We start from the raw sequence: 21801 nt of genomic DNA on the forward strand, positions 1-21801 counted from the left end.
GCCTGCCCACATCATCATTTTCTAACGAGTAGTACTTTCTTTAAGGAAAGGTTCTAAATAATTATTATTTAAAGCATATCGATTCGTAGTATGGAACGGTGTTGACACAAACATAAAACGGGTGGTTACTTCATGTGAATGTAGAATAAAAACAAAAAAATTTGAGACAAAATTTTTTATTTAAAATCACCTAGGATTATTGAATATTTATCAAAGGTTTATGTTTAATCTTAAAAATAATTACGATTTAACGTTGCTGAGTGCTCTTGGCAATTTGTTCTTTGAGCATTAGAATACTTGCGCGCTGTTCAGGCGGCAGCAACGCGATTTGTTCGTCTGACAACTGCAACACTTGCATTATCAATGCAGCCTGTAAACATATAAAGTCATTATAATCTATTTTTAGATAGATCTACTAAATAAATATTATATGAAAATAATTATATTTTGTATTAATGTTTGACACTCCTTGACGCTCGATGATTTTACCGATTTGAGTGTAACTTCGAATGGATATACTGTAACCCCTTAAAGAACCCATTGTCGGTGCGCTAATGAAATGTCATTAGTCACAAATGTCTTTATAATTGGTTAGCTACTAGCTACTTGTCACTTGTACATTATGCTGTTTTGGACTATGAAGAGCCATAAATCAAAAGAGGAAGATAATTGATTACCTTCTTGGAACCTATCATGGTTCTGTAAACGGCATCGGCTTTCTAAATAATTTATCTTAATGAAAGTGTGATTGACAGAAGCTGAAGTCTAAAATAAATTATATAAAAATGGAAATACTGCGTCAAAAATTGAAAAATCGAGAAGACAAAAAAATCGCCTTTCAAAAACCCACCTTTTCTTGGTCCGAGGCACCGGACGGTATACCTTGAATCGTTCTTGCTTGCGCCACACTCGGCATTCCTGGTGGCAGTTGCTCTAAAAACACAGGATGCACGTTGAAATACAAAGTTTTACTACTGCCATTTTCTATACTTATACAATGTGTAACCGAATTACGAAATAATATTGAAAGATGCAAAAGTATATTTCATAAGGTAAGTATATTTCCGTGTTAAAAATTAAATCAAAGGAAATTTCAAAATGTTCTAATTGTTTACTTATGACAACCCTATTGAAGATAAAAGGCCGTCACGCGCATAGTAATAAGCATAAGCATAAGCTACGCGACGCGTACCTAATAAAGCGACCGGAGCTACATGATTTAAATTTTGCATGTAATGTAAGGGCTGTATCTATTTCTTTCAGCACAAACTATGGCAGTGGTACTCAAAAACTGTTAGGTTTTCGGTTTCGAAGATAAGTGTCAGAGACAGTAAATCCTGTACCTCTAAAGCCCGATAAGTATTATTTCGGTTTTCATTTACGTTACGCGTTGTATAAATTAAATATTTACGGAATCTATCATATTGTGAGGGAATGATTAATTATCAATCTCGATCTATAACTGTCTCACACACAGACCTCCTCTCTTGCGTCAATTTCTTAACTCTCTTATATTCATATAGTCTTATAAATTGTTAAGCTAGCAACACTTACGCGGTGGATTCTTAGACTGGTTACGTGGATCGTTGGATCGCACACGTGGGTCGCTGCTGAATCCCTGCATACTTGCAAGACGCGGATCCCGAGTGAATGAACTGGACATTTAAAAATATAGCATTTTTATTGAATAGAACAGATTAAAGGGAAAAGATAGATGGAGCCAGAACACATCGAGGAATAAAAGGCTATGTTTTTTAACAACTTGGGCGACATAGCATACGCCTGATTTATACTTTAATTATCATAATATAAAGTATCAAATTTACGTTAAAACGAAACAAGCGTGTTGTGTTTTACTAAGAACTGCGCCTTGCATTTTAGCCAAGTTTAAATCAAGCATTAAATACAAACAAGGAATCAGTGATTTTTCAGCATTAGTCAGAGATTGCATAAAGAAATTTTGTACACATTCGAATAGCCTTAAAGCCTTTCTCATCTAGCTAATAAGTATTCACTGAATCAACGTCTTTGTTTGCGATCTTCTTGCGAGATTCTATAGAATAATTTGAATAAATACAGTTTATTTTAAACATAACCATCGAATTTTCTGGCTTTAAAAGATTAATGTTATTGAACTGCTATTTTTTGCCATCTATCTTTTTCCTTTAATCTAAGTTGATCTCTAGTCAATTACTAAGAAACGATCTGCAACCAAGGTATATTCAGTGGCGTGCACTTTATACATGCACAAAAGCACTGCCTACCTTATAATTTAAATATTAATCTTGTAAGAGGAGGTTCTTTTCCCTTTTATGCAATTTTCCTGCGGTATGCATACCCTGGTAAGCAACCCAGTGTATGCCACTGGTTATATTGTATTTATTGAAAAAAGAAACACACATATGCATACACAAAAGAAATCTCACTGCTTGATATAATATATATGCTGCATTCAAATCATTATATCCTCGCTTTTGATATGAAAACAATTTGTTCATACATATGATTTAAGTAAGCAACCAATTTTTAAAATTTGAATGCCAACTTATAGATTATAAAGAAACAGATAAAATCCTTAAAAAAAAGTAACTACACAATCAATAAATCAGTTTCATGCGCAACACAGAAATAAAATTATTTCGTGCAAAATAATGAATTTTGAAAGACAAATACATTTACACAAACATTGAGAACTTACATTTCAGGTATATCCAATGTTACAGGAGGACTAAAAATTGACATTATGTCAGGATAATTTTACATTTTCTATTATCAAACCGTAATAAAAATGAGAAGAAACAATATTCTACTAAAAGTGATTCATTAATATCAAATACGTTTCCTACTAAAATTACAAATTCAAAAGTTATTTTGGTACAACTTTCTTTCACGCAGCAATGGAGCAATGACTGCACGGTTTCTATATTATGATAGACCTACACGATAGTAGGAGAGGGCTATACGCGAATTTTGATAAAATTTTGAACTAAGGTTGAACCTTTTAATAAAAAACCAATCATTTTGTCCTGAATAAACCTACTAATAAAAGATTAAGTAAGATATTTGCGTTGATAACATATTTTATATGGGGAAGCTAAGTAAACAGATCTAGTACTAAATAACATTCGTTATTTTTACTATCTAAAGTGTAAATAATAGGAAGCGTATATAAACACCATGGTACTTATTAGTATTTTTAAGTCTCCAAATTTAGATTAATGTATTATCATAGAACTTCCGTAAACTCACTTCTATACCACACATATATTATTATTAACATAACGCGATCGTGTTAGTTTCATGAAATAGCGGCGTCACACATGCTTTGTAATTAATACAAAGCTGCAATATAAATAATTCATGCCAATTCTTTTTTTGCGACAATACACGCATCGTAATTCGCCATCTAGCCCCAAATTAAGCGTACCTTGTGTTATGGGTACTAACAACACTGATGAATATTTTTATGAATAATATAGGTACATAAATATTTGTAATATACATATAAAACCCAGACACTGAAAAACGTTCATATTCATCACACAAACATTTTCCAGTTGTGGGAATCGAACCCACGGCCTTGGACTCATAAAGCAGGGTCGCTGCGCCCACTGCGCCAATCGCCCGTCAAAGGAATAGATGTACTCACTGGGGTACAACTTAGTAGTAGTGTACAAAAAAAACACAATGTATGGGCATATAACAGTCACCCATGTACTTTGTACACCCATTAAATTTGACTCAACCTAAACGGAAGAGGAAATAAGGATACACACCCATCTTGCGGAGGTTGCGCGGGAGGTGGCACTGGATGCGGTATAGGGGGTAGACTGCGCATATCCTGGTCTAGCAGAGGTACGGGCGCGGGGGCTCTTGCACCGCGCAAGTCTACATCCATTCCACCAATAGTTTGCTGCATCGGCGGACGATTTGTAGCTGAGGACAGAAAACTTTCAGTCTTATAATTAGATGTAGAAAGTAGCCAAACCCCCCCCGGGAGGTAAGTTAGTTTTTTTTTTTTTTTATACTCTTTATTTGTACACCACTCAGAAAAACGAGACAAAAAAAAAAGAACAAACACATGAAGAATGAAACGGGATACAAAATGCGGCCTTATCTTTAAGTAGCGATCTCTGCCAGGCAACCTTAGGATTAGGAAAAGTAAAAAGAAAACAAATAGGTGGGTTAGTTACCACCGACGAAGACGTGCCGCTAAGCGATTTAGTGTTCCGGTGCGATGTCGTGTAGAAATAGGTTAGGGGTATGACTACCATACTCCCTAACAGATTAGCCCGCTAGCATCCAGGTGAGATTGCAGTCACGGGCTAACTTGTAGTGGAATAAAAAAAAACAGGTAGTTACGAGACATATCATCATCATGTCAACCAATGGACGTCCACAGCTGGACATGGGTATTTTGTAGGGAGAGAGCGGCTCCTTGCGACTCGCTTCATGACATCCATCCACCAAGTCTAGCGTCTTCGAACTCTACGTTTACCGGGGCGAGGTCGCCATTCCAGCACATTGGGACCTCAATGTCCCAACTTTGCAGACATTTATGCCCGTTTTCTATGCAATGCCTAAATAAGTAACGCCTAATCTAATGAGATTCCTAAGCATTCATCAACCGTCATCAACAGTTGTCACCCAAGATTTGGTGAAACGTTTTTTTCCCTAAAGACATCGCCTTAATCATAAGGCATTCAATTTATGGGATGCCTAGGTTAAGTGATAACGGGCATTCATCATCATGCGCATATCAACCCATTACCGACCCACTACGGGGCACGGGTCTCCTCCCACAATGAGAAAGGGGTTAAGGTAGTCCATCACGCTGCGCAGTGCGGATTGGTGGACTTCACAAACCTTTGAGAACATTACGGAACTCTCAGGCATAACGGTTTCCTCACGATGTTTTCCTTCACCTTCTTGGTGCTGTACGAGGCGAGTAATGGAATATAACGGGGAACGGTTACCAGTGTTCTCTGTAGCCTACCTGTAGAATAGTTGTCACCCACAACAATTTGGTAAGAAGTGCCAGCTTGGATATTTTTCGGCTGTACCTAATTTCTTTCAGTATAAGCTATGGCAATGATTTACTCAAAAACTATTAGAGTTTCGGTTCCACAGATAAGTTTCAGAGACAGTTAATAATGTACCTCTGAAGCCTCTTAATTATTATTTCCAGTTAATTTACATGTTGTATAATATATAATAATTAATAGTTTATTATTTTTATTTCATATATGTATATATTTCTTATTTGTACAATATTTGTTTATGTAGTTATTTTAATATAGGTTTCTTTTCCACAATTTGTTTGTTCCCGCTTATATTGTCCTAATCCTAAGGTTTCTTAGCAGAGATCGCTACTAAGCAATATGGCCTTTAGTATTCTACTCCATTCTTTGAGATTCTCTCTTTTCTAACTTTATTTCCTCATTAAGTTGTGGTGTACAAATAAAGATAAATAAATAAATAAAAATACTATGACAATACACACATGGCCATCTAGCCCCAATTTAAGCGTAGCTTGTGTTATGGGTACTAAGATGACCGATGAATATTTTTTATAAATAATATACATAAATATTTATAATATACAAAAAACATTCAGACACTGAAAAACATTCATGCTCATCACACAAACATTTTCCAGTAGTGGGAATCGAACCCACGGCCTTGGACTCAGAAAGCAGGGTCGCTGCAAACTGCGCCAATCGGCCGTCATAAGAGAGAAAAGAGTATAAATAGAATAAATAAATAAAGAGTAAATAGTATCTAGTTTCGTTTTTCTTGGCAATTCGTGTTACATTCGGTAGTCACGTTCATCTGATTTTTAGTAGCGCTCCAAAAAAACGTGTCACATAAAAATTAACAGTTACTTACGGACATATTGATTTTGAGGCGGTGGCGGTGGTGGATTATTTAACATAGGAGGTGGTTGACCTGAAATAAATAATCCCTACTAATATTATAAATGTCAATGTAAGTTTCTTTGTTACGCTTTCACGCAAAAACTACTAAACCGATCCTCATGAAACTTTGTACACATATTCTTGGAAGTGTTAGAAGTAATATAGAATACTTTTTATCCCGACATTAAGCTCGGTTCCTTTGGGTGAGGGGATGAAAGTGTTTGACGATTTTACACCATAACTCCGACAAATTATAACCGATTCAAATAATTATTTTTGGACTATATATAATAAAATATGTGTTTTTTTTGCCTAAACTTTGTGTAGATCTGATGAATGTGTTTGGAGATAGAGGACAGAACTCCTCAGCGAACATCGGCAAACCCCGGCTTAGCAATACTGAATACATTTTAAGAATTACAACTAAATTGAATGCCACATTAAAAAACAAAATCAAACGCAGACGAAGTAGCGGACAGCAGCTAATATGAAATAAAAATTTTAGATGTTAGATCGTCATAATATAAAAACAATTTTATCTTTTCTTTACTTGATATGTTAAACAAAAATTATTTTTGTGAATAAAACTTACTCTGTGTTGAATTGCTTGGAATGTATGGGACGGGAGGTTTATCTCCTGGTTGCAGTACTGGTGGCACAGGATTGCTTGGATGTAGCATTGTCTACAATGTAAAAATATACAATTTATATACCTTATATCTTTCTACATGCAATTCTTGTATATATATTAAGAATCTAGGAATCGGCTCCAACGATTTTCATGAAATTTAGTATACAGGGGGTTTCGGGGGCGATAAATCGATCTAGCTATGATTCATTTACAGAAAATGTCATTTTATTCGTTTTTTCCAGTAATAACTGATTTGGTGCAGACGAAGTTGCACGGGTCAGCTAGTAAAGTTTGATGTTAGATGATTAGATGAAAATGTTCTAATATATGTTGTACTTACAACAGCAGTAGCCGGGTCAACAATCCTCATAATAACTTGTGCTTGTAACAGTGCGTATGCCAACTGTGGATTTTGTAGCAACATGTTTCTTGCTTCGTTCGGATTATTCTGGAAAATAATAAAATTGAACTGTATTGATTCTAATTATACATTTAATTTTCATACAAAATATTGATTCCAAGAATTAATACATTTGTGTACGTAATAATAGTATACACTTTCTATTTGTATAATACAAAGATGGATGGGTTCTTTGTATGTTATTGATAAACTTTGTAGCTAGTGAACCTAATTAGAAGTTAATGCAGTCATTTGGGCCCCACATGAAACTAAATATAGTCTCATGTTGGAGCAGGTGTAAAATAAATTTATTAGGTACTTATATTTAAGAATGTATGGTGTCTACACCTTCTATCCCCTTATGTACCCGACATTATTTGTACAGGGCATGGTGAGTTACAACAAGCAGAGAGCATGCAATGTGGGTTATTTGTTACAGGAATAGATAATTAAATAACATAGGATTTAGCATAAGGATTTTATGGATTATGATTTTAAAAAAACGCTACACTATCGCATTAGGTTTAAGTATTCTGTAATGATAGTGTTAGAATAAGAATATAAATAAATAATTTTAGTCATTAAAATTAAATTCTCTGTTTTCACCCTGAAAAACGAAAACCAAGATACCTATACCATTATTCCAAGATATCACACAATCAACAATATAATTTGGTAAGTGTGTATGTAATATGAATTAGTTTTTAGGAAGTTTGAGTGTTTCGCCCGCTACGCTTGCGCTCACAATTTTTATCCACATTAAATGCAAACATAATACTAATACAATGAATATGTGAAAGAATATGTGAACATAATACTAATATAATACGAATGGAATAATACTCCATTTTTTTAAATAGTTCTGTTTGTAACCCATAATTTTTTTGGTGAAATTTAAAAGATAAAAATGCATACTGTGGGTTACCCTCAGGAGATAAGCATATATTGCACACTTTTCTGTAGACATTTTTTTTCATTTATCTCTTAAGGTTCATCCAGCATTTGCAATTTGCCTAAAAATGTGTATATTTACGACATCGCATTAATAAAATAAATATGCATGCATGTATTATAACCTTCTCTAAAATATAAACCTTGCTCTTGAATCACTATCTATTAAACAAATTGCGCAATTTTAAAGATCCAAACATATAGGGACAGACTGACAGCGGAAAGCAACTTTGTTTTATACTATATAGTAATTTTAAAAAAACTGGGTTAGAGCATGATTACCTGTATACAAAGTTTCATTTGTTTCATGAGCTCAAACATTTGTTCCGGTGGCAATGTTGCAACAGCTTTGCTTATAGCTTCAGGAGCTTTTTCAGGCTCCACAGCATCACCATAAGGATTCTCAACCTGTAAATTGACTGATATTTAGGAATTCTTACTTAAGGTTGTTGATCAGAAGTTTTTAAGATAACTACATATTTTCTGGGATGTGTACTGGGAATTTCTGGAAAACAAACTTAATGGTCTATTAATCTTTAGCCCATGGCTGAAAATAAACCAACATCCATATATTCTGTTGTCAAACATGTTAATAAAAAAACCAAGACCAAAGGTGGATAATAATATTATATGATTTTTAATAATTGTTGAACAATTAATATAATTTAATAATGAGTTTGCAATATTAAAATAGTAATAAGGGAGTGTTAAGGATGGGTATCCTTTTAGATATAAATTAAAATATTTAAAAAACTTGTAAATTTTTACTATATTATATATAAAAAAAATTGTTATTTATAAAATTACCCACATGAAATACATGAGGTCAAACTTTGGGGGCATTGGTCAATAATTTCAGAGTTTAATTAAAAAGAAGCCAGCCATTTATGTCCTAATAAATTTTATATGATTACTCTATATATATATATATATATATCATACCTAAGATACATTTTATATTGTGTATATTAAAAAAAAAATTGGTACAAATTATTGTGTTTTGTTGCATAGTTTTAGATGACAATATGATTAGCTGATTACAAAAATAATAACATTTTTTGTGGACTCCTTTACAGAACAAAGCATGTTCAGATGTCTTGTAGCTCTAGTTTTTTAGGTATCATTGCCATCTTATTACAATTTTAAAAACCTACATCGACGAGATTATGAATATGGTTATCACCATCATATCACTACCGTGTAATTCTCATGTAATGTACACATCAAAAGTGCCACCTATGGGTCTACTTGAATAAAAATATTTTTGACTTTGACTTTGACATCAAAAGTGCTTTCTCAGACCTAAAAGTATAAAGAATATAGTCCATAGAAGGCATAAATATTAGAGAAGTTTTGATTTGATCTATACCTGAGGCCCTTGCATAAGAGCTTGCATTTCCATTCTCGACTTCTCTGTACAAGCATTATCTACTCGTAGGGACCGACCACCAATTTCATATCCATTGAGATTTCTCATCGCGCTTAGCGCCGTTTCCTGATCTTTGTATTCACAGAAACCATAACCTTTTGGTTTGCCGGTCTCACGATCAAACACCAATTTAAATGATAACACGGGGCCAACTTCACTGAATATGTCTTTTAACTTCTCCTCAGTGGCTTCGTATGGTATATTTCCAACTGAAAGATTACTTGTTAGTGTCATTTCTATAAAAATGTAATACAACCCTTGAAACAGGAATATGTGAAGTGAAACATACCGAAAACAGATCTCATGGATTTATCCATGATACTCTGCTCTTCTTTTTCTTTACTTTTATCCATTTTTATAAGAAATTTATTTAAACTTGACCTTAAATAGAATCTCACAAACGTATTGTGTTTATTTCGTTCGGTTAGTTATTGACAAAATGCTTAAGCTAATTGCTAATGGCTATCAGACCACAGAACAATTGTATCAGACTCTGACTTGATCACTTGACGTTGACACACAAGGCTTTGACAAGAAAAATACAAATTTCACGCGAAGCCATAAACAAAAATCTTAGACAGCTTTTTTTTCTGCTTTGAATAAATATTCTCCTTCGCTTTTAGCTTGAGGCGAAGACATTTGTAATAAATTACTATCGACTTTACACAATTTTCTAAACTAAATTATTATTGTCAGGCTACAAGTTTAAAAATAGTGCTATTAATTTCCAATATAAACTGGACGCATGGAGTATAGAGGACGAAAACCATAGCACTAATCAAATACACTTCCCATCTCAGTTTCAGCTAAGGAATTTGGTACTGTACTATACTATTTGGTACTATAGTGTAGATAGTCTGATACACCCCGACGACTGGTTATTTTTCAATAGACAATCGGTTCGCTGGGTTCGGCTATTCGTTTATGGATTCAAAATGATAATATTCTTATTTTTCATTAAAACCAAGAAACCAAGACAATTCATTGGGTGAGTGTGGCCTGTACGACAGATCGTTCTCCTGAGTAGTATTTTTTCCTACACGAAATTAGCATACATATAATATATGTACTCTTAATGATAACAAAATCGGGGGATACAGTTTGGCAATGTAGTTTCGAATATATTCTTTACATTCATTATTAAGTTATGTAACTAGATAGCTAAAGGATCAAAGATTTTTATGACCTTAGGACTGGACTGTATTTTAAAGTATTTAAAAGTAATTCGCCATTTTAAAGTAATTCTGCTGCGGTTTGTCTGTTTGTTCAAGTTTAAGCCGTCAGTTCTTGACAAAGTTTATTAATTACATATAAGACAGCAGTTCCTCGCGACTTCCTCCGCGTAAGTAAAATGGTACCAATAAAACACCACATGACCGAGTCAAGCCTTGCCGGCAACGTACAGAACGTTAGGCGATACCGGTATTGATTTAACGTTTACCAAACGTTAAAGAAAATATTGCCCATTTATACGTAGTCATGTACAGTAATCAGCCGTGTCTATAACACAGCCATTACATTATATCTTTATATATTGTGGACTTTCCTTTTTAAATCTCTTTATCCTCCTCCTCAAATCGCTTTCTCGATACTTCTGGGATTTTTTTTGCATTTGAATAGATTCATCTGAGTGTTATATTGCTGAAATACAGTTTATTCTTCATTTACATATTTTGTAAATAAAACCCGAAATAAGACGTTTACACTATCACAACTACCAGGATAACCAGGATGTTTCAAGACGATTGAATTTTTTTAAGCCACTTTAAAATACCAAAATATACTTAAGCATAAAAAATTGTTATTAAAATAAATAAACATGTATGTCTTTTAAAAGGGCTGATGTATTCAGTCTCGTCACTATGGTGGTGGGTAGGTAAATGATAATAGTACCTTGACTACCACCAAATCGAACTTTTGTCATTGATATTATAGGGTAGGTATTGTTTTAAATTGAATGCTTCATTTGAATGTAATAGTACGATACAAAAAACTGCGATATAAAAATATGTCCATATTACATCTTAATAAAAAAAATATCCATACAAATAACTGACACCTAATTTTTGGAACCCTAAATTCTTATTGAAGCTTTCAACACTAGATGTTCCCGTAATGCCAATCAGTTCACGCGTCAAGTTATGTTAAATGTTTTTTTTTTAAATTGACATTAATAAGTTATCTGCACCCTGCGTCTGTCATTTTGTAAAATCATTAAATGCGTTGGTTGTATCTTCGCTAAGCTAAGATTTTTTGAAAATTAAAATTTGTGTACATTCTATATCAAATTATTAATGATAAAGTATTGACTGTTGAGGTAATAATATTTTAAGTACTATTTTTGGCTAGGTACAGATGCTTGTGATGAGATTTTCTTTGTTTTAAATCTTGTTGTTCCGCAAAGCATACCTTTTCTGAAAATAAGTATTGATTGTTTTTCTTGGAAGTGCGGTGACTTGTTAGAAAATAATAGGGAATGATTACAATATAATCCGTTTGTGTAAATAGACATTTATACTTTAATCAGATACTGCATAAACTGCGGAATGAATCTTGATAATAATTCGTCCAGAGAAAACTCCGAAGCTTTAGATTCTATAAGCACGGTAAGCCCGAGAGAAAAGTACCACGGAATGAGAGAGAAAAAGTTGTCGGCCGCGTCTCTAACGAACACTGAGGGCGCGCGGCCTAAAGTAGTGACTGTTAAACATCCAGAGTCCAACAAGCCAAAGCCAACAGCTCGAAAAAATAAACCAATACAAGCCGACCTAGACGTCATTAAAGAATTTATTCGATGTCGGGATGAGGGTGTAAAGAGATTGGACCTAAGCAAATCCTCTATTACATCCTTGCCACCTAATGTACGGGATTTAACACACCTAGTAGAGTTTTATCTATATGGAAACAAGTTAGTTGCTCTACCTGCTGAATTTGGCTGCCTGACTAACTTGCAAACGTTAGCATTAAATGAGAATTCACTAACAAGCTTACCTGACTCTCTAGCCAACTTAAGATGTTTAAAAGTGTTGGATTTGCGACATAACAAATTGAGTGATATACCTGAGGTTGTGTATAAGTTGACTTCTCTGACCACTTTGTTCTTACGGTTTAACAGAATTAGAGTTGTTGGTGATGGCATAGCCAATCTTACAAATCTTACAATGTTGAGTTTAAGAGAAAACAAAATAAAAGAATTATCCTCTGGAATTGGGAACCTTGTAAATTTGGTTACTTTTGATGTCTCTCATAATCATTTGGAGCACCTACCACAGGAAATAGGTAACTGTGTAAATTTATCTACATTGGATTTGCAACACAATGAGCTACTCGATATACCAGAAACAATTGGCAATCTTCATGCATTGAATCGCATTGGTCTTCGATATAATCGCCTGACTGGCATACCTGCAACATTGAGCAATTGTAAGCATATGGATGAGTTCAATGTTGAGGGAAACTCGATCTCACAACTGCCTGATGGGCTTCTTTGTAGTTTGACAGAGCTTACTAGCTTGACATTGTCTCGAAACTCATTTATGAGTTACCCCAGTGGTGGTCCTGCACAGTTCACAAGTGTCTCTGCCATAAACCTTGAACACAACCAAATTGATAAAATACCATATGGAATATTCTCAAGAGCTAGAAATTTAACTAAATTGATTATGAAAGAGAACCTGCTGACATCATTACCGCTAGATATTGGGCAATGGACAAACATGGTAGAACTCAATTTGGGTACAAATCAATTGACTAAACTACCAGATGATATTCAGAGTCTTGTAAATTTGGAAGTGTTAATATTATCAAACAATCTTCTTAAGCGCATCCCACCTAGCATTGGTAATTTGAAAAAGCTGAGAGTATTAGATCTAGAGGAAAATAAAATAGAAGTCTTACCCAATGAAATTGGTTTACTTCAGGGGTTGAAAAAGTTAATAGTGCAATCCAATCAATTGACATCACTGCCACGCTCCATTGGTCATCTTATTAATTTAACATATTTAAGTGTTGGTGAAAACAACTTGCAATATTTACCTGAAGAAATTGGTACCCTGGAAAATCTGGAGTCCCTGTATCTTAATGATAATCTAAATTTGTGCAATTTGCCATTTGAATTAGCTTTGTGTGTTAGCTTACAAATTATGAGTATTGAAAATTGTCCTTTGACATCTTTACCACCAGAAGTTGTGTCATCAGGGCCTTCTCTGGTAATCCAATACCTTAAATCACAGGGGCCATATAGAGCCATGTGATATGAGGTTGATGATTATTATCAATCAACTTTGCCAGGTTCTGATAATAATTAATAACACATTGCAAGTATGTCAAGTCCTAAAAGCAAGTGTTTTCATAAAATAAAGGAAATTGAGTGTAATATTAAATAAATCTATATTGGGACTTAGCATTTTGAGTACCAAATGAATAAAGCATTTCAAAATTATACATGATTGCATATTATGTACAGCTGTGGCAAACAATTTTGTCTTTTATTTTTTACATAAAATTAAACTGCAGTTTTTCTTTGTCTGGAGTACTTGGTGTTTGTAACAGTATTTTACAAATTTAAAGGGTAGCTACAATGATTGTGTCAACACTGTCTGAATAAGTACGCAGTAAGAATAATTGTTATTGTTATAATAATAATTGCTGTATATAATGTAAATGCGCAATCAACTGTAGGTGAGTTTATTAGTCCTAAATCTTGTTTAAGAACTATTCACAAGTGTATATAAATTTAAGTATGAACTATGTAGATGCCAAAATTATAATGAAATACATAATATGCTAAATATTTTCATATAATATGTATGTTAAGCTTGTTATGTTACATGATTAATCAATAAGGCAGACTTAGCAGTATTTGCAAAATGTTTTACAACCAGCTTTAAACAATGTCTTCTCTTTGTTACAAATCTATTTTGCCAGCCAAAAGAAGGATATTCTCCATTTTCTATTTGTTTACAGAGAACTTGCGTTTATGTATTTTGTATTTTTGTCTCAATTCATATGGATCTCTAATATTGGTCAGTATTTATCTTGGTCATAGTATTATTACCACTACTAATTTTATACAACATATGTGTGATATATCATAAATCTGTTAAAGAAAATCCAGTCATTCAAGTAAATGATATATCAGAACCTATCTACTTAATGATTTATATTATGTAGGATGTTAGGGCATAGATGTGCTATTTATCAATGTTGTCCTAAAATGTTGCATTTAAAAATTGCTCTTTGTAATCTTTAAGTATTTTTCATGATATAATATAGTTAAGTTAAGTTGCCACAATTATTTATGTATTTGTTAAAAAATCATTTTGTTGCACTATGATTAATGGTCAGGCTAAGGGGCCCAGACCATGGTTACTTTAGTCATACAGGTTCTATTGTACTAGTTGTAGCAATCATGATTATTACTTTACATATAATGCCAATTGTTCTGTCTTTAAATTAGGAGTGTAGAATATACATAAACAACATAGGTGTTGACTTGAATGTCTTCTAATAGTGTACTTTGTTGGTACCTTTTTTATTGTATATTATATTGAATTAAGCTTTCTTTAACTGTATGTAGGAATGCAATAAGTTAAATGCTATTACTCCTGCACAGCTAGCATGGGCAGGAGACAATTATATTCCCAGGGAATGGATATAAATTTATCTTCTCGCACAGCTTTATAAACTGTCCGAGCACTGGCGCATAAGTGGATATAATATACAAATAATATATGTGTATTAACGGGGGTAAACTTCTCCTATTCTATTTTCCAGTGATTTAGCAGATGGGCACGTTAATTATATCCCTTGTCCTGACAATATATAATTTGTATCTCCCGACCGTGCTAGCCCTGCTGGAGGGCTAGACTTATAAAAAACGCAACTAAGATCGCCGACATATACCACTCTCTTTTACTCATCGCACATAACTGAGAGATTCCATCATTTGAAAGTAATATCTATCTTCATTCATCTCAGGGCTTAAGTTTCATTACCACAATTCAACATGACTGTTTAATAAACCTCTCCTGGGAGAGTGCACTATATAGGGATTTAACACCTCTCTATGCAACTTTAAAAATATAATTGAAGCAAAATAAAATATATAATTCATATCTGCTACTAATATATATTTTTCATAAATGTTTATCTAAATGTTAGAGATTAAAATTGGCATTTCTTGTTATTTATACTAGATTATTGTATTTCAAATATCATACCTGCAAGTGCAATACTATTGCAATATAATAATCGTCATTCGATTGATGTAATTCAAACTGTAAAATGTTTTATCCCAAAAATCGTGACTATAATGTTTAAACAACAATGTGTTATATTAAATTACATAATTTAAATGGTTGTTTCAATTATACTATATATAAACTGGTAAATGTAAAAAAAAACAGCAGCTATAATTCAATAATTTATAAAGTGCAGTACATATTACAATAAGATTTATTTGTAAATTGCGCATTTGTTCTTATTACATAAATAATTAAAGTTTATATACACATTAATTTCAAAGCGTCTTCTGTAACTCAAAGCAGTCTATAAAGTATTCATGAGTAATATCGATGCGGTATAATCACACTAAAATGCCGTCGTCATCTTAAGCTATGATTTTCACATACAAAAATATTTGACCTAAAAAGAAGACTATAAAACACTTGATTACATCACATTTCCATCTATTGGCAAAAAAATACTATTAGTTACATAAATGAATTTCAAATGATTGTAAAAATGTTAATCTATAAGTACTTACAAATACAAAAACAAACCCCAAAAAAAATATCAATCTAAGTACCTATTTATTTCTTTACATCTGATATGCCATGCATTGCATCAAATTATTGAAACCGGTTATCTATATTCAATGCTATAAATTATGCAATAAAAATACTTGTACCTTCAGTGTAGGTTACAAAAATGTATGCAAGTTTCTTGAACAACAATAAGCAACTGTTTAAGCTTAAATAAATAATTATTTTTGTGATGTAGCTTACCCTGAGAACATTCATCCATTCTTAAGGCAAATACACTTTTATAGCATTCAATTATCCATCTTTAGCTATTTCTAGCTAAGTTATACTAATTTTATTATGTGCCTAGTTATTATTTCTAAGTTGTATTTTATGTATAGAAGAAAACTATTATAAAATTCAGATGGTTATCATATAAATGCCTGTCAATACAAAATATTCATCCTTGCAGGTTGCAACTAAGAAATTATTATTATTTGAGTATGCATTTCACATAACTAGCTTCATTACTAATTGTCAGTCCTTATTCACAAGTTGCATAAGAATAATTCGAAACGTCAAAATTTTTGAGGTCATAATTCCATAATATTATAAAAATAATAATATTATTATTTCTCAAATATTTATAAACAGTAACAATTTGTTTCCAACCTCAGCTCCTAAAATGCAACTAAAATAACTGAAACTTACATATCTATTCTAAAATCTTTGGCATTTTCATTTGCTTTGATAAGCAGAGAACATAAATTAAAAACTATTTACGTTGTGATGCTAATATCAATTTTGTCTCACATAGAAGAAATATCACCATTTAGTTATATTATGGCACATTAAATGTATAAGGCAATTGCTAATAATGAGAATTTGTAATAGAATTGAAGTGTTCTAATACTGGATTAGAAACATATTATTACTGTTGCTTTGAGATTCCTGCTTGTGTGACATATTGGTGTCAACATTTGCCATATTTACATAATTAAACACTTCCTCTGGTGTCTCTTCTGTGGTTCTGGTCTCAACACAGCACGAACAGCTTCATCAAACACCTGAAATCATATGACAAATGAAGCAGGAATGTAAGTCATAAACTTTGTTTTTTTTTAAACGGGAAAAATTGTTTACCAATGCTAATTTTTTTTATGGTGGTTATGTATCATTAATGAAACATCATCAATAGCCTATAACAGTTCTCTGCTGGAAAAATAGCCTCTCCTAAAAGGAGGGTTTTTATCACAATCTAAATCCATCAATAGATTAGCACAGAGTATGTTTGCTTGAACTGTATTCTGATGGACACCACGCGGCATTAATAAATTTTCATTAAATACTCCAAAAGGACCTGTGACTTTGAGAGACCTTAATTAATGCGATGCTAAATCACCTCGGAAGACTGCATTATAGCAAACCTTAAGTCACTCAGCGGACGATGGCAAGGGCTATGCTCAGAGTATCTCTACGTGTTCAAATCAGGAATGAGGAGATCGTAATAGAACCAAAGTTACGGACATAGCCCAACGCGCAGCTCGAAGCGATTGATGGGCATTGGGGTCCCAAGGTGCTGGAATGTCGACCTCGCACCGGTAAACGCAGCGTTGGTGGTTTACCGGGAATGCCCATCGACGAGGTAGACAGATGACGAACGAGCCGCTGGACCCAAGCGGCATAAGATCGTGGTATTTGAACTCCCCACAAAAGACCTACGTCCAGCAGTGGACATCCCAAAGGACGTCCAATGATGACACGATGAGATAAAGTTAATCACTTCTTGATAAACTAATTTGTATTATTGATCAAAAAAGTTCGCGCGGCTTTTTGACAGTAAACGCTGGCGGCATGCGTCCCAGAGGCTCTACAACGATGTTGAATACACAAATCGCAATTATAATAAAAAGATGCAATGTTTCAGCTCGATGAAAGAGAGAGTGTACCTCTAATGTTGCGAGCATATGGGATCCGAGACCGAGTCCCACGAGGCCTAATAACAACTGCCTCTTTGGAAACCCTACTCATCTTATTATAGCTTTTGTAGGTTTCGTGGTTTTAATATATCATACATAAACGGGTTTTTGGAAATACACTTTTATAACTTTTATGGTTTGTTTAAGATAAATTAACGATACATAAAGCTTTCATACATATAATTATCGTCAACCTGTGAAAGCTATCAGCTATTATCCTGCGGTCTACGCTATACGAGGCGCGGCGACTAATTACACGAAATACTGTTTTACATTGACTACTAACACTATTGGCGACAGTGGTTCTCCTATGGATCCCTTAGATTTCAGGCACTCGAGGTTACACTCTCCCTTTCATATTATATTCTTTGATCAGGTTGAATCCCATCGTAGAATTTAATAGAAAAATAAATAAAACAATATTATATTATTCTCGAAAACGCAATAAAAATACAGCACATTTATTGTAAATATGGTACCAATCAACACATTGACCAATACATTAAATTGCAGCCAAAGTACGTCATTGGCTGCAATTTGGTAAGGTGGAACACATTTTATCTTAGCATTATTCTTATTAAGCAAATTAGATGTTTATTCATTTTTGATTTAAAAGTGCTCATATTATTGGTGGTGGAGTAAATAGTGGCAGAGTTCCAGATCTTTGCAAGCAAATGAGAAACACGGAAGCAAATGCTTTGGTTGTATCCATTTGATATCAACAATGGACATCCTTATGATGCCTTTAAATTCAATGATAAAAGATAAGCGGGTACAATATTTAAACAGTTCTAGAGCACACACTTGAAGTATATCTTGTAGTATTATAGACAGGTAACCTTGTAATAATGCCTCAAACTTTAGAGCCTTTTTTAACACTATCAAAAATACCGACTTTCTATTTTGTGTGTGCTCACAATTAAAGCTGTTGATAACTAAAGAAATATCCTAATTAATACTAACTTGCTTAAGACCACGTTGTGTCAAAGCTGAGCACTCCATATACTTGACAGCTCTTATTTTATTAGCCAGTTTCTGTCCTTGTTCCCTCTTCAAAGGGGACATACCTTGTTCAGAGAGGAGACTTAGTGTTTCACGATCATCCCTTAAATCAATTTTTGTGCCTATAAAAAGATAAAGCAATTAGTTAGTCAAAGTCACAAAATTCATATAATGTCTTTTTTCATCCAAAACCTCTTTTTCATCCAATTGCCTCTTAATGTTATGTCAAAGGTTTGGGTTTAAAAGTTTGGGATACGAAAATCTACATAATCGCAAACCAACGAAAAATATATTTTTGTAGGGAAATAATAATTACAAACTAAAATTAATATTTGCAATAAATATAGGGCGTCTAACTGTTCACTTATGGGCATGCACTTATGGGACTTAGCCGCTGGGCTAAATAAGCGCCAACTCTTGGGTCACCAGATGTAAGGACAATTTTTGTAAAACTTTTCGTGTCCGAAGACCATGGCCCCAGAGTCTACAACGCAAGCGCCGCAAAAACGTAGTCATTACAAACAGTATTTTCGGCGCTTAAGCATTTGAGCAGATTCGGCAGCTGCTGCCGCTTTCTGGAACGTACTCGGCAAGTGAGAAGCTGCCAACGTATCAACGCAGGTTGAATTCCCACACCAGCGCACGCCCCATCGACCATGGTACTTTAGTCATACCGTCTGGTCTCTTGCCATCATCCCTGAACAAACCGGGAGGTTCCAATTGTGCAGGAATAGACGCAGAGGCAAGAGCGCGACGGACTATATCATGGATAGCGCTGTGACGATACAAACGGCCAAACAAATCGCAAACCTAAACAAAATTTTTATACAATATTCTATCTTTGGCTTTGAAAGAACTAATCTAAGTAAATTTTTAGTCTGGTAGGACAAAGTTGCAGGACATTATGTTACCATTAATTTTAATTATTTTGCTTCCAGTCTCAAATAATTCCCTTTAAATAAATAAATATGAAATTGCACAACGTGGAAACAGTTTGAGAAATGTAATAACTCTAAAGACAAATTTTAAATCAAAAATAACTTACCAACAAGAATAATAGGTGCATCAGGGCAGTGATGTTTTATTTCAGGGTACCATTTTGAAGTCACATTCTCATATGATGATGGACTGAAAGTAAGAAGCATTTAACAACACATTTATCTTTTCTTCATTTGTTTGTTCTGAAGTAGGTATTAAATGGTAAAGTAAGTACCCTTTATAATGTTAAAGTTACTACAGGTACAAGCTAAACAGCGGACAATTAACCATTATGAATTGTTAGTAAAACAATACTATAAAAGGGTTAAAAAAGGTGTCCAGGAATATATGTGGAAATATAATATGATAGTGAAAAGCGCAACTACCATCAATTAGCAAATTTATAAGCTCAAATCCAATCGAAGCATGAATATGTGTAGCCCTCAAAAGAGCACTGACAGCCGTTTAGGAAAAATTCCTTACTAAAATGGCTTCAGGAAGGTTTAAGAATAATGACATTAATTTTTTTGGCATAATAGCACACAACACAAAAATCATATATGAATCAATAACTTCATTATATTTAAACAAAATCATGTTTTCAATACTAACAACAATTTAATAAGACAAAATCTCATAATGGTTAGCTATTATTATAAATGTAAAAGTTTTTTGGTTTGTTTGTTACCTATGTTCAGCACAAGTTCACCAGTGCAAGAATCTTTATTAAATTTGGCACATATAAAACTTGCAAGCTGGCCATAGAACACAATTTATTTGGCAAAAGCATTTGGGCACCACTTGCATTCAATTTAAAAAAAAAAACCTTTGTTACATGCTTTTATAAAACCTAATATATCATTATAAAATTATGCATATTCCTCCAGCATCCTATAGGATCATTAGTGGCCTAGCTTGGGAGACAATTAAATTCAAAAAGCTGGAACAAACAATGTCCAAGACATCGTTTACAGCTAGTGTTGCGATATAGTTATGAATTATATTAAAAAGTTATTTTAAAGCAGCAGTCTTACCTTGTTACACTAAAGCATATAAGGAAGACATCTGTTTGTGGGTAACTTAAGGGTCTCAATCTATCATAATCCTCTTGTCCAGCTGTATCCCATAGTCCTAAGGATACGGCTACTCCATCCACAACCATTGGTGCTGAATAATTGTCAAATCTAAAACAGTAATTTTATAAAGTAGTCTGTATATTTCCTTGGAACTGAAACTTAATGAAGGTGAAGATATAGTTTGATAAAAGGTTCCAATAAGATTTCAAAACCATAGTGTATATGAATTATAAGATAGTCCAGTCCATTCTGATCTCCCACTTACACTGTTGGTACATATTCTCCTGGGAAACTGTCCGTGGTATACGATATTAACATGCACGTTTTTCCGACAGTCCCATCGCCCACCACTACACATTTAATCGGCCTTCCTGACGACATCTAAAACGAAGATAGTGTACGTATTGATAAATAAAAGCAAGCCTATGACTATGACTCACGAAAAACCAATGTTCTCAAACACGACAAATTTTACCTTCCTATCTGATAACTTGTGATGTTGATAAACACTTGATATATAATCTCTAATTTAATATCTCTTTTCTTTAATGAATTACGAATATTTATACCGAAATTCAATCGTAAAACAGAAAAAATGCATTGAAATTGAAAGATGGATACTTTATTGCCAGATTTTAAACTTTGAAGCACAGACTAGATCTACTCTATTAATTTCCTGTATAATGTTAATACA

At 33.5% G+C, this 21801-nt stretch overlaps 3 protein-coding genes across 3 annotated transcripts; 1 reads left to right on the plus strand and 2 right to left on the minus strand.

The window, feature by feature from the left end:
- Positions 1-179: 179 nt before the first annotated feature.
- LOC120627107 (cleavage stimulation factor subunit 2 tau variant) lies at positions 180-9825 on the minus strand. The gene is made up of 10 exons (XM_039894960.1): positions 9619-9825; positions 9270-9538; positions 8183-8308; positions 6890-6997; positions 6511-6601; positions 5890-5949; positions 3777-3936; positions 1555-1655; positions 851-933; positions 180-370 (listed from the first exon to the last, which is right to left on the minus strand). The coding sequence occupies exons 1-10, from the start codon at positions 9680-9682 to the stop codon at positions 248-250; spliced, it is 1185 nt and encodes a 394-aa protein (XP_039750894.1). The 5' UTR covers positions 9683-9825; the 3' UTR covers positions 180-247.
- Positions 9826-11547: 1722 nt separating this feature from the next.
- Positions 11548-15035, plus strand: LOC120626812 (leucine-rich repeat protein soc-2 homolog). Its single transcript, XM_039894565.1, has one exon. The coding sequence runs from the start codon at positions 11876-11878 to the stop codon at positions 13580-13582; it is 1707 nt and encodes a 568-aa protein (XP_039750499.1). The 5' UTR covers positions 11548-11875; the 3' UTR covers positions 13583-15035.
- Positions 15036-15782: 747 nt separating this feature from the next.
- LOC120626746 (ras-related C3 botulinum toxin substrate 1) lies at positions 15783-21732 on the minus strand. Its single transcript, XM_039894412.1, has 6 exons — positions 21583-21732; positions 21373-21488; positions 21066-21215; positions 20099-20181; positions 19015-19175; positions 15783-17139 (listed from the first exon to the last, which is right to left on the minus strand). Exons 2-6 carry the CDS (start codon positions 21486-21488, stop codon positions 17062-17064), a joined length of 588 nt encoding a protein of 195 aa, XP_039750346.1. The 5' UTR covers positions 21583-21732; the 3' UTR covers positions 15783-17061.
- Positions 21733-21801: the final 69 nt, after the last annotated feature.

Source organism: Pararge aegeria, chromosome 10 (assembly GCF_905163445.1).
Source record: "Pararge aegeria chromosome 10, ilParAegt1.1, whole genome shotgun sequence".
In the NCBI taxonomy this organism is placed as follows: domain Eukaryota; kingdom Metazoa; phylum Arthropoda; class Insecta; order Lepidoptera; family Nymphalidae; genus Pararge; species Pararge aegeria.

Coding starts and splice junctions, on each gene's coding strand:
- LOC120627107 (XM_039894960.1), bottom strand. CDS start 9,682: ATGGATAAAAGTAAAGAAAAAGAAGAGCAGAGTATCATGGATAAATCC. Junction 9,539..9,618: donor ATCCATGAGATCTGTTTTCG/GTATGTTTCACT, acceptor GTAATCTTTCAG/TTGGAAATATACCATACGAA. Junction 1,656..3,776: donor GCGCAACCTCCGCAAGATGG/GTGTGTATCCTT, acceptor TTAAATGTCCAG/TTCATTCACTCGGGATCCGC.
- LOC120626812 (XM_039894565.1), top strand. CDS start 11,876: ATGAATCTTGATAATAATTCGTCCAGAGAAAACTCCGAAGCTTTAGAT.
- LOC120626746 (XM_039894412.1), bottom strand. CDS start 21,488: ATGTCGTCAGGAAGGCCGATTAAATGTGTAGTGGTGGGCGATGGGACT. Junction 21,216..21,372: donor GGAGAATATGTACCAACAGT/GTAAGTGGGAGA, acceptor TTACTGTTTTAG/ATTTGACAATTATTCAGCAC. Junction 17,140..19,014: donor CACAACGTGGTCTTAAGCAA/GTTAGTATTAAT, acceptor ATATGATTTCAG/GTGTTTGATGAAGCTGTTCG.